The 20,325-nt window shown below is 36.4% G+C and overlaps 1 protein-coding gene across 1 annotated transcript in view; it reads right to left on the minus strand.

Moving 5' to 3' along the window:
• Positions 1 to 438, minus strand: part of MYO16 (myosin XVI) — a 475,062-nt gene extending 474,624 nt beyond the window's left edge. Inside the window, exon 1 of the mRNA XM_069467032.1 lies at positions 183 to 438. Within this exon, the coding sequence (XP_069323133.1) occupies positions 183 to 408 (226 nt within the window). The 5' untranslated portion in view covers positions 409 to 438. The remainder of the gene's footprint in view (positions 1 to 182) is intronic.
• Positions 439 to 20,325: the final 19,887 nt, after the last annotated feature.

Raw genomic sequence — 20,325 nt, forward strand, 5'->3', positions numbered from 1 at the left:
GGGACTCTTAATGATGTTCTTTGGAATGAGCATTTTTTTTCCTTGAATATTTTAGACAGTTAAAAGAAAGCTGCCTCTAATATTTAAAGGGAATTTTATCTCCCACATCCCCATCAAAACACACCAAACAATATAAAACACGAGAAACCACACCAGAAAGCTTTTTCTGTTTTGTCACATACCTTCTTTGTCATTGTGGTGGATAATTGCGTCTTGTATCATGTCAGCAAGGTTAAAGTGAACTTTCTGGTTCTTCCCATGCTTCAGCCTTTTCAAGAATCCTTCTTGCTTCTGAAACGCCTTCTCACGTTCATAGTAGGCTTTGATTTGCTCACAGCGCATGCGCTTCACCAGACGCTGCCTTTGGCCCAGGGGAAGGGACTCCAGCAGGCACTGGTCAATTTCCATTTCATGGGATCGAAAAACGTTACATAGCTGAAAGCAACCTGAAAGAAAAGCATGTGAAAGTCAATGGACCTATTATCACAACCAGTGTAGTAGCACTACAAAGTATACAAGATTTTATATTACCCATCACACAAGTCATAAACTCATTCAATTCTCTTTGCATTTGATATAAATACAAAGACGCTTATACAAATTGGGGAGAAACAGAGTTAATGTTTTACTCAAGATTTCAAAGTGATCTACAGATTCAATGCAATCCCTATTAAACTACCAACATCATTTTTCACAGATCTAGAAAAAATAATTCCACACGTTGTATGGAACCAGAGAAGACCCTGTATAGCAAAAGCAATCTTAAGCAAAAAGAATAAATTGGGAGGCATCAATTTACAGAATTCAAGCTATACTACAAGGCTACAGTAAAGAAAACAGCATGGTGCTGGCACAAGAACAGAGACATTGACCAATGGAACAGAACTGAGTACCCAGATATAAAACCATCCTCGTATAGCCATGAATCTTTGACAAAGCAGACAAAAACATGAACTAGGGAAAAGAATCCTTATTCAATAAATGGATCTGGGAAAATCGGATAGCCACATGTAGAAGGCTGAAACAGGATCCTCTCACCTGTCACAAAAATCAACTCACGATGGATAACAGACTTAAACCTAAGGCATGAAACTATAGGAATTGTGGAAGAAAATGTTGGAAAAACTCTTATAGACATTGGCCTAGGCGAAGAATTTATGAAGAAGACCCCAAAGGCAATCACAGCAACAACAAAAATAAATAAATGAGACCTGATCAAATTAAAAAGCTTCTGCACAGCCAAGGAAACTATCATGAGAGCAAGCAGACAACCTAAAGAATGGGAGAAAATATTCACATGTTACATATCCACTAATGGGCTGATAACTAGAATCTATATAGAACTCAGGATAATAAGCAAGAAAAAGTCAAACAACCCTAGCAAAAAGTGAGCAAAGGACATGAACAGAAACTTTTCAAAAGACGATAGACTAATGGCCAAGAAACATATGAAAAAATGCTCAATGTCTCTAATCATCAAGGAAATGCAAATCAAAACCACAATGAGATATCACTTGTCTCCAGTGAGAATGCCCTTTATCAAAAAGTCCCAAAACAATAAAGTTGGCATGGATGTGGAAAGATAGGAATACTCGTACATTGCTGGTGGAACTGCAAACTAGTACAACCTCCGTGGAAGTAATATGGAGATACCTCAAAGAGCCACAAGTAAAACTACCATTTTTTCCAACAATCCTATTACTGGGCATCTACCCAAAAGAACAAAAGACATTCTATAAAAAAGACATCTGCACCTGAATTTTTATAGCAGCAAAATTCACAATTGCAAAGATGTGGGAAAAACCCAAGTGCCCATCAATACATGAGTGGATTAATAAAATGTGGTGTATGTATACCATGGAATTCTCAGCCACAAAAAACAATGGTGGTCTAGCACCGCTTGTATTATCCTGGATAGAGCTGGAGCCCATTCTACTAAGGGAAGTATCACAAGAATGGTAAAAAAAGCACCACATCTATTCACCATCAAATTGATATTAACTGATCAACACTTAAGTGCACATATAGTAATAACATTCATCGGGTGTCGGGCAGATGGGAGTGAGGAGGAGCGGATGGATATATACACACCTATGGGTGTGGTGTGCATCATCTAGGGGATGGACACACTTGAAGCTCTGACTTGGGTGGGGGAAAGGCAATATACATAACCTAAACATTTGTACCCCTGTAATATGCTGAAATAAAAAAATTAAAGAAAATATTTCATGGTAATAAAACAAATGATAGAATTAGATATAGATACATACTCTTGCTCAGCATAGTTACTATCAATCCATCCTTTCCTATTTCTTTAATCTATACCAGAGGCCTACCTGTTTTACCTTTGTGTTAAACTCATCTGTCTAATTGAATAATGCTTACTAAACTTTACACTTTAAATTTTGGCAGAAAGTCATTCCAAGTTTTTCACAACACCGTAATGTAATTATTTTTGCCTATTGTGCTGACTAACCATGACTGTTAATTTAATGCAATAGAATGTATATATGCTATCAATTGTCTATACAACACAGTGATCATTTTTCATCAATTTATTGTTGAGCCCTTTTCCTCATAATCAGTGACATTCATTTCCAAGACCTAACTATGATTAAGTATAAAGACTGAGAGATTTTTCTCTTTGCAACTCAAAATCATGAATAGAATTTTCATTCTGTGGTATTTGTTTTGTTTCTATAGTGAATAACAAACTGAATTTCCTGTTCTGAAATTGACAACATTCACTTTCTTCAAGATGCTATTTCTTATAAATACCACTTAAAGTACCTGTAATGGAACTGTACAAAATTTACCAGCAGGTTAAAATTTTACTATTGCCATACACTTAATGTTAAAGCACTGAAAATTGTAGAATCTGGCTCACAAGTACAGATTCAGATAAGTATTATGTTCTTAAGATATTTGTGACAAAATGTGGTTGATCATATGCTATAACAGAGAAGGTTATATACTAAGGGTCTGTTGCATCTTTGGATAGGTACCCCATTAAGTATCTGTAAAAGTAATGTTATAAGTATCAACTAACTACCTGTACAATGTTTCCTTTCCAATGATCTAAACACAAATAGACAACAGCACTTCTGAAACAATAATAAATTGCTCTGGAGTATGTTTATTTGATAAAAGCCATGATCACTGCCACAAACCAATTGACTGAGAAAGCTCATTAATAAATAAGAAATGTCTTCTGACTTCAAATCTGTTTAGAAAACTGTACTGGCTTTGATTTATTGACTTTGATGCTCGTGACACTTTGACTTCTGTGACTTTCCTGGCTTGTCATTAGGTGCCCAGGGAATCATCAGAGCCACAAAAAAACCTAAAGACGTAAAACAACATTGCAGAGTGTCATATGCTGATTAGCAAGCAGTTGACGGTTGAGGATAATCTAATAAACACAGCAGTCCTCTCGTTTTTAACTCTTAAGAAGGGTCTCGAGGTGAAATTTTCAATTAACTTTTAAGGAATCTGCTGTGACAGCTCATGATTCACTGAGTAATCTCTCACAGACTATCAAAAACGAGTGCCAAAGGTTGCTCTTAAATTAATTTTCTTATTTTCCCTTATGATTTGGAAAATCAAACACCGTGGTTGTTAAATTTCAAATCCATAAATGTATTAAATATTGACTTTCTTGTTAAATAATTCTCCATGTTTTGATTTTAAATAGTCTGCAAATCAATCGTTTTATTATCCAAAAATTTATTGGGTATTATGACTTTTTAAAAAAATCTAATTACATGTAGATCTATGTCATGTATATATGCATCTATCAAGCTATAAGATAACACACTAAGAATAACAGAGTTATGGCAAACACAGGTTTGAAGCAGTCTACTCAACACTTACGGAACTTTGTAACCAGAGCACTAAGAATGACAGTAATTAATCAGTATCTCAGGTGATGATATGGACATCCCAGGTAGGCAGGTGGTTATGGCTGCAAGAAGAGGTACATGAGACAAAGCTGTGCAGTGTTGGTGTGCACCTCTCAGACAGGAGTCCTGGGTGCAGGCACACATCTTTAATTGTTGTATAATGGAGTGACAGGGTTTTATCTGGCAGCAACTGAACTGAAGGCTGTACCCTAATAAAGACTGTACTTCTCCCACCGTTCTTGTTTTCTTTGCCTAGAAAAAAACACATAGGAACTAACACAACTTCAATATTGTGTGAGATATCATTCTCACAATTATACATGAGTTAACGAGCATTACAAAGACACATGCAGCAAAACAGAGCATATTTTCATTGTCGTGGCAGAAATTGACTAGCTCTCTATTAAACCAGTTGTTCTTCTTCCTCAATACATTAGTAGACATCATTTTTTAGCTCCCCATGCTTGCCACTACTCCTAGCATGGCCAACTGCAAGCTCCCAGTGTGACGGGAAGAGCTGTGCATAATCGGCCCTTGGCAGTCAGTGCATCACCGCATCAGCTACACAACCTGGGAGAATTCAACCCTTAATGCACCAGAAATATTAATAACACATATTCATGAATGACTTCCACTGCCTTTTTGAAGCAGATAGCAGCATAACCCACTTCTCAAGTATAAATAACTATAGATATAATATCCTTTGCATGACTCACTTCTCAAGTGTAAATAACTATAGATATAATATCCTTTGCCCAAGATGTTTAACCGACTTAACCAAGTGGTAGTTTGAGTTACTGTAGGAAGCAGGTAACTCACATACTTTAAAATTCTTAGTCATCACCTCATTCACTTATAGAAGGCAATGTAAAATAGTGGAAAGACTAAAGAAATTAAAGTCAACTTGGTTTCCATTCTTAGATGTATATCTTTTCTATGACTTTCAGCAAAGATTTAAAAAAAAATTAAAAGATGCTAATAAGTCAAGTGGCTGATATATTTAAAAAATGGGAGATAGTTTGTAAGAAGAGTCTGGCACAAAGTAAGTAATCAATGCATTGTAACTGTTATTATAGCAGTAACGTTATCAGGATCTCTGTCCCAAGTGCTGATATGGAGTGTGTGAAGAAAACCCAAGGGAGGGACTCCATTCTACTGACACGCCAAAGCTCTCCCCTGTTTATTCTCTGTTTGGGTCTCCAGTGAGCCAGGAGTGTTCCAGATGTGAGACCACTACACTTGCTGGTCCTTTTGCCTGAAACGCTCACCTTTCCAACAGCTGAAGAGGGTGGTCAGCACTCACCCTTCCTCCAGCTTGTCAAAGTCCCCTTTTCATAAGACTTTCACAGGCCACTTTGTATTTGCAAATGTCCCCTGAAAAATGCCTCCATACCTATCCCTTGCTTTATTTTTCTCCTTAGTATTTATCACTCTGCAATATACTTCTGCAATGTCAATTACTATACTTAGATCATATGTTATACTCACACCAATACTAATCTGTTTCCTAAAATATTTATACCATATATTTTCCTATTTGTCTGTAAGCCTCATGAAGGCAGGAACTTGGGCTGTTTTTTCCACTGCTTATTCTCAGCATCTGGAACAGTAGGTATTTAATAGTTTTGTTGTTGTTGCTTTGTGGTTGAATGACATTGTTGAATGGACCATTAGATTGTTGGTAGGTCCTTTATTAGGATCCAGTACTCAACATGTGGCAGATATATGCTTATTACTTTTGCTTTTACAGGAATGCAAGATGGCATCGTGCTCTCTTCTAACTTTTCTTCCTTACAGAATTATGGCCTGAGATAACATAATCAACTGCACACTTGTACTGGATTTCCTTATCTCCAGTGTTACTCCTTTTTATGGGAAGGGAGTCCTATGTATTTGGCTATTTTGCAATTCTAGATACAAATTTACAGCCAGAAGTTCCTGTTCAGCAAATGTGCATCCACATATGACTAAATTTAGAAGCCAGCAAACACAATACAGAAATGAGAAGGCAAAAATGTATATTTAGAAATAAATATATGACATCTAGTAAATACAAAAATAGTTGCCTCATACCTTGGTTTGTAGGGCCCTATGCACTGTCATGACCTTGGAACATTACATTGTAGCAAACCAGAAATATAAAGAATAAAATTAAGGGGAAAATGAACTAAAGAAAAATGAACTCTTGAAATTATTCTGCTGTACAACTACCAGAAATGCCTCATTTCAAGTGAAATGATAATCTTTCTGTGGCCATAATACAATCAGTGTTCAAGATTTTTACACATATCTCTCCATGATTGCCAGATTAAGAAACCAAAGCATGACTAAGAACATAGAAGATTTGGTCTTAAGAACATTTATACAAACTTGCACCCCATTTTCAGGGAACGCACTTCTTTTTCAATAACTCATAAATGATTTATGAAATTGACTATGTCTTAGGGTACAAAGCCCAGCAAATCTCAACAAATACTGAAGAACTGAATTTACACGGGCATTTCGTTAATATAATTGAAAATGGGTATTAACTACAGAAATGGAACCACATCTCCCAATATGTTCAGAAACTTACAAAGCCAATTCTAAATAAAGCATGGTTCAAAGATGAAAACATCACAGAAATAACAAATTTTTAGACTCGACCATTGGAAAGGAAATTTGCATCACAATTTTGTGGATGAAACTAAAGCAGTTGATAGAAATAAATTATAGCTTTAAATATGTATTTGGAAAGAATATAGTTTTGAAATCAATAAGCAAAATATTTGGTACATAAAGTTAGAAAAGAACAATAAAAGCAGCCCAAACAAAAAAGAAAGAAGAAAATATATAATAAATTGGGGAGATGAATAAATAGAAATAAAAAAAGGAAAGATAAAAGATGAAGAAAGACATGAGAAATGGACAATATCTAGAAAAATACAACTTACCAAAAGCAACTCAGGAAGAAATAAAAAATGAATATATTTCTAATCATTATTTAACTAAATCAATCATTAAAAATCTATTGACCAGAAGCAAAAACAAACAAAAACTAAACAAACAAACAGAACCATGACCCAGATGGTTTTACTAGTCTTTACCTCCATTTTCATCTCATTTTTCCAGACAATAGAAAAAAGATGAAATTACCTCAACTCATTTTCTGATATCAGCATAAGCTTGTTACCAAAACCAAATGAGGACATTACACAAAGAAGAGTTACAGGTTCATCTAATGTATCGATACACATGCAAATAGCCTATATGCATGCACATTAGCAAAATGAACCCAGAAATGTATAGTTTTTCAGTGGAAGGAAAGGACAGCTTATCTTAAAACATCTAGTAATCTAAGTTACCATTTTATTTCATTTTTATTTCATTTATTTATTTATTGTTTAAATGTCAGAATATTACGGGGGTACATATGTTTAGGTTACATCTATTGCCTTCGCCCTGTCCGAGTCAGAGCTACACACCCATACACACCATACCCCAGACAGTGCACACCGCACTCATTAGGTGTGTATATACCCATCCCCTCCTCCCTCAACCCACCTGCCCAATACCCGATGAATTTTATTACTATATATGCACAGAAGTGTTGATCAATTAGTACCAATTTGATGGTGAGTGCATGAGGTGCTTGTTTTCCATTCTTGTGATACTTCACTTAGTTTAATGGGCTCCAGCTCCATCCAGGATAATACAAGAGGTGCTAGATCGCCACTGTTTATTGTGGCTGAGTAGTACTCCATGGTATACATATACCACATTTTATAATCCACTCATATATTGATGGACACTAAGTTAGCATTTTAAATTCTGTTTAAAATTTAGGAAAAGAAAGTCCTCTATTGTTGCTTCTACCCTTCCTCAAAATGAGGTTTAAGCACAGGAAAAAAAAAAAAGGAAAATGAATAACGGGCATAAAATGTGGGTAGGAAGAGGGAAAAAAGTCCATTATCATTGTAAATACTGTTACCTACATAGAAAAACCAACACATCCCATGAATCAGCTATTAGTCCATACTTTCATTGAATATAAATCAAAATACACACAGAAGATTAGCTACATTTTCAAATCTAACAAAAGATATTTCACCTCACTAACGTATAGGGAAATGTAAAATAGATGAAAAATGTCATTGATTGAGAAAGTTGATAAATGTCATTGCTATTGGAAAGCAACTTGGAAATACACAGTAAAATTTAAGATATATCTCTCCTGCACCAAGATATGTATCCTAGAAGCCTCTTGAAATATATTGCAGAAAAAGACAAACAAATACAAAATAATGTAGCATGCAATCCAAAATTACAGGTAACAAAAATAAACCTTTTAAACAATCTCCTCCCTTATTTTTGGAAGAAAAATGTCTATTGTGAAACCTTCCTTCAATATTTTCTATGTGTGGCACTGATAAAGGAATAGACACTTAGCTCAATGGAACAAAACAGAGAACCCAGAAATAGTTCCACACAAATACAGCCAACCGATCTGTGGCAAAGGTGTAGAAGCAAGTCAGTGGAGGGAGGATAGACCTTGCAACAAATGATGCTGGAGCCATAGGGCATCCATAAGGAAGAAAGTGAACTCAATCTAAACCTCACACCTTATACAAAAATTAACTCAACATGGATCATAGACTTAAATGCAAACATAAAACTATGACACATCTAGAAAATTACACAGAAAATCTTTGTTACATAGCCTTCTTAGACTTGAGACCAAAACGGGATCCACAAAAGAAAAAAAATTGATAAATTGGACTCATCAAAATGAAAACTTTTTGCTGTAGACTAGACCTTATTAAAAGGATGAAAAACTACCTACTGGGAAAAAAAATACTTGTAGTATTTATATATGAAAAGAATTATATCTAGACTACATAAAGAACTCAAAACTCAACAGAAAAAAAAACAGTCCAATTACATGATGTGAAAAAGATGTAGAGTCATTTCACTGATATATAGAGATGACTGATAAGCACATGAGAAGACATTCAACTTTACAGGCCACTAGAAAAATGCAAATTAAAAACATGATGATATAGCACTACACACACATTAGAAGAGCTAAAATAAAATTATTGATAATACCTAATTCTGATGCGAATGCAGAGAACTGGATCTCTAAGACATTGCTGATGTGAATATAAAATGGTACAGATATTCAAGAAAATAATGTGGCACTTTCTTCCTATTATGTAGGAGCATTTCTAGGTGAAATAATGGTGCTCATCAAGACTGTTCAGGATGATTTTTGACGTGCTGAGGCCTCACAACCCTCAGATGAAAGCATGAGAAACATTTCCACTTCAGGTGCACGTATGGGAGGGATCTATCTTGGGATATCGTTAGCCTACTATTGGGTGCTGAGTCAGCTGTCTCCATGGAACACCAACAAGGAAACAAGACACGACCATTAGGACAGAGTGCCTGTTTTCATTGACTGATTGTCTTTTTTTTTTTTTTTTAATTTTTGAAATTGATTTTAGTAGGTATGAATTTGTCCTTCATGAACAGACCTCAAATAGCTGAACATGGAGGGGACTCTGATGAAAGGTTCAATATAGTCTGGGCATGATTGGAAATAGTTTATTGCACTATTTTTCCAAAAGAAAAATGAATCACTGGAAGGAAATAAAAGTATTACAATGTCCCCTGTAAAGGGAAAGAAAATATACTTTGTCGTTTATATGCAAGAATATATGTTTTATCTCAATTGATGAGGAGGAATTATATTTTGATTACATCAGCTTATATTTGCAATTTAGAGATGCTTTCTAGCAAAGACCTCAGATGTTTTGAATGTTGAGAAGATGCTGTTGATGCCCTGCTCCATCCCCTTTACTGACTGACACACCCATCTCCAGACGCCTGAGCCTGAGTCCTCGCTCTTGAGAAGTTGTCTCCTCCTCTGGAGAGCTGCCCTGGCAGGCTCAGCCTCCCAGGAAGTGGAGATCCTAAGCCATCCCATGAGCCATAGCTGCTGAGCAACCTACACAGGGATACAAACACATGTCGCTTTGGCTCAAAGAGAGACACTCCATGGTGTGATTTGTACCCCAGAGCAAAGCGAATTTGGATCATATGTACTTTATCCCAAAATAAATAGTTTTTTTTTTTTTTTTTTTTGCCCTTTTCTATTCTATACCCTGCTTCCCTCACTCCTTTACAGGTTTTCCCTGATGAGCTTTCTAGATATATGGTCATGTGCACCTGACTTCTCCTCTCTGCTTCTAGGGGACACAATCTAAGATGTGTAAAAATATTTTTATACACACACGCACATATATGTATACATATACAAATATGTATATTTTCCCCCTTTTCTGTTGCCTATTAATGTTTATCATTTTCAACAGGGGGAAGGATTTTTTTCATACATGCAAAATTTATACAGATTGCACATATTAATTATGTAAGTTTTCAAAAACAGAAAATAATAAAAGCACAAGAAATAATAAAACATATGCAAAATAATAAATTTGGACTACTATTTTACATCATATACAAAATTAACTCAAAATGGATTAAAGACCTAAATACAAGACCTAAAACTATAAAACTCCTAAAAGAAAACATAAAGGAAAATCTTCATATGATTACACTTGGCAATGAATCCTTCAATATGACACCAAAAGCGCAGATAACAAAAGCAAAAATAGACCAATGGGGCTTTGTCAAATGTGAAAACTTTTGTGCATCAAAGGACACAATCTACACAGTGAGAAGGTGACCTACAGAATAGGATAAAATAATTGCAAATCATACATCTGATAAGTGGTTAATATGCAGAATACGCAAATAACTCTTACAACTCAACAACAAAAATCAAATTTCCTGATTAAAAAATGGGTCAAAAACTTGAACAGACATTTCTACAAAGATGACATACAAATAGCCAACAAGCATATTAAAAGATGCTCAACATCACTAATCATCAGAGAAATACAAGTCAAAACTACAATGCGATATCACCTCAGATTCACCAGAATGACTACTATTAAAGAAATAGAAAATAAAAATTGGTGAGGATGTGGAGAAATCGGAATCCATGTTCACTGTTGGTGGGATCATAAAACGGTGCAGCAACAATGGAAAACAGTATGGAAGCTCCTCAAAAAAAATTAAAATTTGAAGTATCATAATATCTGGCAATCCCACTTCTGGGTATACATCAAAAAAATGAAAACAGTGTATCAAAGAGATATTTGCACACCTGTGTTCATAGCAGCACTATTCACATTAGCCAAGAGCTGGGAGCACCCCAAATGTCCATAGATGAACAGATAAACAAAATGTTGTCTACACCCACAATAGAATATCATTCAGCCTTAAAAATGAAGACATTCCTGTCACATTCTACAGTGTGAATAAATGTTGAAGATACTATTTTTTTTTATTTCAGCTCATTATGGGGGTACAAAAGTTCAGGTTATATATATTGCCCATGTCCCCCCACCCCCCCGAGTCTGAGCTTCAAGCGTGTCTATTCCCTAGACAGTGCACATCGCACTCATGATGTAGGTATGCACCCATCCCCTCCCCCCACCCCCATCCCCCCAAAAATAAGCACCACATGTACTCACCAGCAAACTGGTATTCCTGATCATCACCTAAGTGCACATTTGGGAATAACACCAATTGGGTATCGGACAGAGGTGGGGGCTGGGGGGAATGGATGGGTGTATACCTACTTGATGAGTGCGATGCACACTGTCTGGGAAATGAAGATACTATTTTAAGTGAAATATACCAGTTACTAAAAGATAAGTACCATAGTATTCAACATATATGAGGTATCTAAAGTAATCTAACTCTAAGGAAGTAGAATGGTGGTTGCCAGGGACTGAGGGAAAAGGGGAGTTGTTGTTTAATGGGTACAGAGCTTCAGATCTGCAAGACAAAACCATTCTGAAGATCTGTTTCACAATAAAGTGAATATACCTAATACTCCTGAACTGTACATTTAAAAATGGTCGAGATGGTATATTTTATGCTGTATATTCTTTTAACCACAACAGAAAATTTTTTTTTTTTTAAAAGTAATGACACAAACGGCTGCATCACACAGCTTTAAAAACATACATACCTAGATTAAGTATCACACAAAACATGTGGTGGCAAACTTGTTTGTACCATTTTATAAAAATGCATGCTATGAATTTTGAGAGCCTAAATGATTGTTGTTCAAGAAAAAAATCTTACACACAGGTGCAGCACACACACGTGCACACACACATATTGATATCGTGCACTTGACATCTCTTCTAGCAGAAGTTTTATTCTCAGAATCCATTGTTAGAACAAGCTTCCAGAGGTTTTTTTACTGCACATACAATGACAATGAAACAAAGGAACAATGAGAATTCTCAAAGACAAGAGTATAATCAATTTCAGCATACTCCCCCAGAGCCTTAAAAAACCTCTCCTTAGGCATCGAAGTCTTTAGAAAGTGCTAGATTTTAACATCTTTGTAATCAAGCTGTAGGTCCATATCCCTCTTCATAAAGGAAAAAAATAGTCAAAAGAAACTATATTTGGGCAAGGTATAGATGTTATGCTCTAAGCTAAACAGTGAGATCTAAAACACCTCTCTCACATAATCCTACATCAAACACTTCTCTGAAAGATGGAGAAATAAACTATTTAAATAAACATAAACAATTTAAATTCCACTCAAGAAAAATCAGAAATATTTTCATTTCACTACTTGAGCTATCACTAAGATTTTAAAATTATGTATCAAGAGATCATTTCTTAGTTTTCCAACCAATTATTTGGGCATGTTTTTTTCTAGTGAGAGAATGTACTAAATGTTTTCTCTTTATATTAAAATGAAAAGAAAACAAATACACCTGACATAAAAATCACTGTATAACCGAAAGTATCTTTATTTTTGCACACGAATCTATGTTCTTCTATGCTTAATATTTCCCTCACAATATTTCTTTAACAACAAATGATTTGATTTATGATAAGCAGCTTTCAGTGAATGTAGATTTATGGTCATAATTCCTTCCAGGATTTGTTTCAACAAAATAATATAATGAAACTGAAGATTTTTCACTATGATGTGATGTTCCCGGTTCATTTTCTCAGTGGACCCAGATGTCCAGTCAAACCTGTGGCTGATGGCATGTACTATGCTATAAATGCTCTGTCTTGTTCCACAATTGGTTCCAAAATCCTGTAATCCTGTCCATGTGCTAATGCCCAGCACAAAGATTGACACAGAGCCCCAAAGGATCAGGTTCTCTTTCAGAGGCAATCCCGCTACATCCCGGATCTGGAGCACCTGCTGATTTGGACCTCTGCCTTTTGTACCAAGTGCCTGGTGCCAAATCCTCGCTCAGCTACTTGCTAGTTGCATGACTTTGATCAAATTGCATTTCCTGTCTGTGTCCCAAGTCTACCTCAGAGGGAGGATCCAATAATAAAATGCATGTGAAGTATCAGCCAAGGGTCTGGCACATCCCATCTTAGCTGTTATCTTATCAGATACACACCTAAGGAGGACTTCTCTGGAAAAGTCCAGCCCTTACGAGATCAGAATTGCCTACTGACAGCTGTTAGATGCCTTTGGATGGCATGACACATTGTGGATGCCAAACCCTGTCTTTTCCTGAATACCCCTACCATTCCCCATTCACCATGCTCCTACTACTGGGTTTCTTCAAGATGTGGAAATGCTAATTGCCCCTCTGTTCCTTCCAAGAGAGGATGATACTTTGGAATTAAAACTGTCTCAGACAAGCTTAAATTCCTGGCCCAAACAGGCTGTATCTTGAGAGAGAAATTCTCCTTAGTTTTATACTCAATAAAATAAATTTAGACCCTCTACCTCAAATATACATTTTTGAACCTTCAAATGTTGAATAATCTGTTCTGAATCCACATCTATATATTTCATCCCTAATCAACATTTTCAGTCCCGGTTGGAAGAAACTCAGCTTACTATTTCTGCCAGACGAGGTATTTAGTAGACAAATTCTCTGGTGCCTCAGAACAGGATACTCATCAGTTTCAACAATCTGCTTCCCTCTCCAGAAACATAAGCCCCGCTGGCTCCAGCCATGCAACTTCCTGAATGCCTTTAGTCTGAGTCCTGAAGCAACATTGTAAAATGAACATTGCACATGTCAAATACAAGACAAATAAGCACATGCTTTACCTTAACAATTCCTCTCCTTAAATTCCTTTCTTTTTAATTCAAGTGTGTGTGTGTGTGTGTGTGTGTGCACATGTGTCCAGGCAACTTCAATTTCACGGTTGTAAGTGAAAATTTTTAAAGATACTTCATCTATTCTTGAGTCTTGGAAAAAAATTTATTTAAAATATTTGATATGAAATATTTTCTATTTGGTATTATTTTGAAATCAAACATTTTCAGTACTAAAATGAGTTGAAACAAGATTGAATTTCATATTTAATATGTAATTTTGGCTTTATGGTGTCTGTTTTTTTCCCTTTGATTGTAAATATACTTAGGCGAAAATAAGATGCTAAAATTTCTATTATCTTTTCAAGGTTATACATATAGATTGTGTTTTTAAATGATTTCCATTGCCCTTCATATCAATCTGTAAGTCATATTCAGATGAAAAAAAATTCCTCAAGGTCAAATTACAATTCCCCGATAAACATCTCTCTATGTGACATAGGGACCTGTCTTATCTTGAGTCTTGGTTATGACATTAAACACCCTTGGCATTGGTCTCTCACCACTCTGCTCTACTAGGAAGATTGTTCAAAAGCACATTTGAGGCCACTGTCAATGGTCTCCAGGTTGCTCACTGAAGGTTTCTTGTATCCTAAACAAATCAGCCCTTTCCATATCTTGCATCCCCATTCCTATTTTCTTGCTATTCCATTACACAGAATCTGCCATTTCCATCAACTACCTAGAGTGGCCCATTATTTTTTCTGGGAGCATCTTCCTTCTGGAGAGTCACCTCGTCTCTGTCACTCCATGTTTTCCTACTGGATTTATGAGGAAGTTTGTCCAATTCAATGCCCACAGGACTGGAGATCTGCCCTAGGCTGAGCCCATCATAATGTCCCTGACACTGATGATCAATGACTGGTGTAGGATATGATCCTAGTGGGGACAATTCCATGAACTTCGATAAATGGACACTGGAAGACCAATTTTTTTTTTTAAAAGGGTCTCTCCATTGTTTTAATACCAATCCTGCAGGATGCAGGCATTCGCTGTCAAGGCCCTTATCTTCTGAGACAAAGAGAGAGATAGAGACAGAGAGGCAGAAAGAGATGGCCGGGGTGGCGGTGGGGGATAGAGAGAGAGAGAGAGAGACATGAGAATGAAAAATACCAGTCAAATCCCCAGAGCCCAGATCTACCAGTACCTAAAACCAATAGAAATTTTGATTTTCTGGACATAAGGGCCATGTTCCAGATATGAGAGCCAGTAAATCCCCTTCTGTACTTAAACCAGAGTTGATTCCTGTCAATGGCAACCAAGTAACTCCTATAATATACAAATCCGTGATGATCTTTTCTTTCTTCCTGCCAAAGAATATGTACCTTTAGCACATCTAGTTCTGTCCTCTTTTGCCATGAATAGAAAGCTCTCCACTAGTAGAGCAAAGGTTTAAATGTTTATACTATGTAGTACATTTATTATAGACTATGTAATTTTAAATAATACAAGGCTTAGTATTTACACATTGGATGGTTACAAGTTTAATGAGTTAATACTTTGCACTGATATCGTTTGCCAACTAGGACAAAGAAGACAGTCACCTAACTGTATCTAAAGAATGGACAAAGTGTTAACTTAAACTCAGATGTCAGGAGACCTTAGGACTTGGGAGAAGGCCAAATAAGATTCCACGGCTTTGTGATCTGAAATTTGATAATAGATAAAAGTTCAAATTCAAATATGAGAAAAAAATTTTGAATTTCAAATTAAGAAAAAAAAAAAAAATAGAAGGCAGGAGTCACAGAAAAATTCCAAGCACTTGTGGAGTTCAGTTTGGCAGAAGCAAAGATACATAAGGGTGAAAAGTTGAAAATAAAGCTAAAACAAGAATTGGAGTCACAACATTTCTGAGGGAGTGAAAATAGTTTTTATCATTTTTAGTTCTGCCACAGGGACCAATTAAAGATTGTAGACAGTATTGCAGTCACAGCAGTGGAGTCTGTGAAAAGTCTGGGGGCTTCTAGAGTGGCTGATGGGGAGACACACTGGGGAACACGGTCAGGAAGCTTCAGCTCTGACTCGGGCTGAAAGTTCTGGGCGTCTGAACTAGAGTGAAACCATGCAAGGTGATAGCAGGCTGGGTGACAGGGATTATGAGGAGAAAGAACTTTTAAGAGATGCTGAATAACTCCATGTGGGTGACAGGGAGAAAGTGGAGTTGGAAAGCAGAGAAAGAAATGTCCCTGAACTTTCATTTTCATTGATTTTGGAAGAGGGGAAAATATATGTATGCAGATGAATATGATTAATATGTATGATTAATCAATTGATAAACATCAGTACACACATTTGTAGTGTTAATTGGCAATGCTCACATAGAAAATGTCCGGCAAACAAGTGGAATATTTTATAGACATCAGTTGAACACAATTTCTGTAAGCCAGCTGTAATTTTATGCATGTAAACACAAGTCTCACCTGATTACTACGTATTTTTAAACTTCATAAAAATGAAGAAATATTATGTGATTTTGAAATGCATGCATTTAATTATTTCTAAATAATATCAAAATTACCTATATCGGTTATCTCTTTTTCATAAATCATACCAGTCACAGAACATTTTCATAAGACAATGGCCTGTTGCTACTAATGCTAATTAAAAATTCCATAAAATGATATCAATTAGTTAATCATGAATTGAAGTTAGGCATGGGGACTTGCCTTAATGTATAATAGATTTTATTTCCATAACTTTTATTACTACCCTATAATTTAACACTTTTATAGCTGGTTTCAAATAAAAAAATGAACAAAAAATGTTGTTCTAAACATAAAATAGGGTTATGTGGCTTATCTGTGTGCCTCTGAAATCTTTGGATACATATTCAAAATTAATTGGCACAAAAAGAAAAGCATGCTAACCACTACAATAAGCATGGGCAATACCATCCAAATAAATTGAGGAAGTCAGATCCTACCAAAAAAAATACATGAAAGAAAGAAAATCAAACTAACAACAAAAAAGAGCCCCTTTTCTTTCTAATTTTCCTTGCATGAAAGCACCATTTCCTCTTCACGCAGACTTGTGATGCCAAACTAAGGGGACAGAATAAATGTGGTGCCCTCATGGACAGGGGTCATTTGCAGCCAGCCTGAGCTTTGAGCAGAGCTGCAGCAGTGCTGAAAGAAGTACTTGACCTTGGAAACGCTTCTAGGAGCGTTTCTTGCCTCACCCTTGAGTCCTCACTCCCTGTACCCCATGGAAGGGCTGGGGAACCTAGAAACACTGATTCCACTTTCGCCGTGGCTCCAGCTTCAGCTACTTGGCATAGGGAGAGGTGGGGACATACAGGCACTTGTAGAGGACGGACAGTGTGGCACCAGGAGTGCTGGGATATACTGTTATTTGGGGCCATATCCATTCCTTTCAGACACTCAGGCCTTGTGACCTATTATTCTCCAAGTAATTGTATCTATCCAGCGCTGTTCTCTCTTGTCATTTGCAACTCAGCATGTGTCTCTGACAGCATCGTGGCTGGTAAGGAGAACAGCTAGGGAAGCCCTTTCCCCAGAATTCTCGTATGTGAAGGAGACAGTGCTCCTTACCTTGTGGGAGGTGCAAGGAGGTTGGTGTAAGACTGGAGGCAGGGAGGAGGCAAGTTTGAAATCTCTGAACGTTGAGAAACACATTGGAAGCCTTTTAAAGCTAAAAGGGTACAGTGTACACACTAAACCTTATAAGGTTTAGGGATCATTCTCAACACCGAAAACTGCTGTAGATACTGAGGAAATAAAAACTGTTAAAATAGGACTCCATTAAAGAATATTAATGAGAGTCATTTATGTGTACTGATTACTACTGATGACTCATTTTCATTTATCAAATATTATTCTAAGTGTCATTAATAAATGTCAGATTTTATTAATGTAAAGTTTGTTTCACTCCGAGGCAGGCTCATTGTATGGTCAGTCTTTACCTGAGGGCCCCGCCCAGCCCAGATCTGGCCCGGAGTAGGGGCCAGCACACCATGAGTGAGGGAGGCACAGAAGACCCTGCCAGGACCACTGCGTCTCCCCTGGCCCCGCCCAGTGTCCCTGCCACCGTTTCCTGGTGGCACAAGGATACAGGGATAAGGCACAAAACCACTTGAAAGTGGAGCCCAAAACAACACTTAGGAACGTCTCAATTTTCAGAAAACTAGTTTAGAAAATGCTACTAGTCTTAATCTATTTGTAGACTAAAATTGCTACTATTAACTGTATCAAAAATTATCAACCAAACATCCTAAAAGTATCTTTATAGAACTGAACTCCAGCCTAGCTAGTATCTTCTGGCATGTTCAATGGTGTGAGGGTTGAACACAGATTTCTCTTTCTAAGACCTTCATAGATGCTACTGAAAATCAATTATTAAGACATTTTAAAATTCCATTTATGTTCAAATCAATAGATAAAAGAGAACATTAAGACAAGGTAAGGAAAAGAGGACTAAAGATGCTAAATGCAATATATATTTTAGAGACAGTTGCTTGTAAATAGGAGTTTGAGGTCATTAAGAATTTCTTTTTTATAAAGCATTTTGAAATGTACACAGACTATGGGCCTTCCATTGAAAAGAACCATCTCTACTAACTACTGAAAGAGGAAAGCCTTTCCATTATGCTACTGTAGTAAAATAGAAATGAAGTTTATTATTTCAGCACATGGATTATAATGATATAGATAGATAGATGATAGATAGATAGATAGATAGAATAATCCAACCATTTGAGACCAGGTATGTAGACAGAGAATGCGATGGGGAAAGCAATGGGAACCTTAGATTAGAAGCTGGAGATCATCAGTGCGACACTGTGGGAGTGTCCCTGGGCTGATACTGCTGGACCACACAGGCATGGACACCAAAAGTCTATTTTGTTGGCAGAATGAGCTCAGAAATTACTCTCAGTCTGAGAATTGAGAACACAAAATTCAAAAGCTGAGTACAGAAAGAGGAGCCCAAGTCTGGACCCTGGATATTGGACCCAGGACAAATGAACTCAGTTTGAGGATGGAGCCCAGTAATATTCCTCTGTGCTGCACTTTTCTAAGTAAGATGTTTTAAAAACAAGATTGTTTATCTAATATTTCCCACCCCCATGGCTTCATAACTAAACCACAGTAGTTTGATTACTGTATTTCTATGACTTCTGCTTGCTAGTGGACTTCTCTATGGTGATTCAGGAATTTCAGTGTGTCAGGATGCAATAGAAATCCCAGTCCCAAGTATCTATCCAAGGCAAATAAAACCATGCACCCATGCAAAAATAAATAAATAAATAAATAAATGTTTGAACATTTATAGAGGTTGTATTCAGAATAGCCAAAGATTGGAAGCAGCTAAAATGCCCACAAATTAGTGAATGGATACACATACTGTGGTATATCCATAAAATTAAATACCACTCAGCAAAAAAAAAAAAGGAAAAAACCTTGATACCTGCATCAACTGAAATGATTCTCGGATGCATCCTACTAAAGAATAGAAGCCAGTTTCTTTAAATAACTAAATTCACTTACCATAAAACCGAGCAATTGCACTCTTGAGCATTTACCAAAGAGAAATGAGAACATATGTCCACACAAAAACCAATACAGGATTGTTCATAGTAACTTTACTTCTAATAGACAAAAACTATAACAGAAACAACCAAAATACCTTTCAATAGGTGAATAGTTCAGCAAACCATGGTACATATCTCCCATGGAAGACTCCTCAGTAACAAAAAGGAAGAAACCATGGTATGTACAACTTGGATTGATCTCAACGGCATTACGCTAAGGGAAAAAAAAAAAGCCAATCTCAAAAGATTACGTATTGTATGATTCCATCAATATGGCATTCTGGAAAAGGCAAAGCTGTAGGGACAGAAAGCTGGTCTGTGGTTGCCAGAGGCTTGTGATTATGGGAGGAGATTGACTATAAAGGGACACAAAGAATCTCTTTGGAGTGAGAAAAATGTTCCATATCTTCATTGTGGGGCACTTACATGATGGTATGCATTTGTCAAAATATTTTGAACTATATACCTAAAAATAGTTCTCTGTGTAAATTATACCTCAATAAACCTGACTTAACAGACAAAACAATAATGGCAGATAGTTAAACTTAGAACCAGACTTTCAAATTGCTGTAAGACGAAGTGTCGAAATGGATTTACAAAATACTGAGGCATATTCAGTTTCATGCTGTCACAACGAACACTTTCAATGAGAGAAACAA

This window comes from Eulemur rufifrons, chromosome 4 (assembly GCF_041146395.1).
Source record: "Eulemur rufifrons isolate Redbay chromosome 4, OSU_ERuf_1, whole genome shotgun sequence".
NCBI classification, from domain to species: domain Eukaryota; kingdom Metazoa; phylum Chordata; class Mammalia; order Primates; family Lemuridae; genus Eulemur; species Eulemur rufifrons.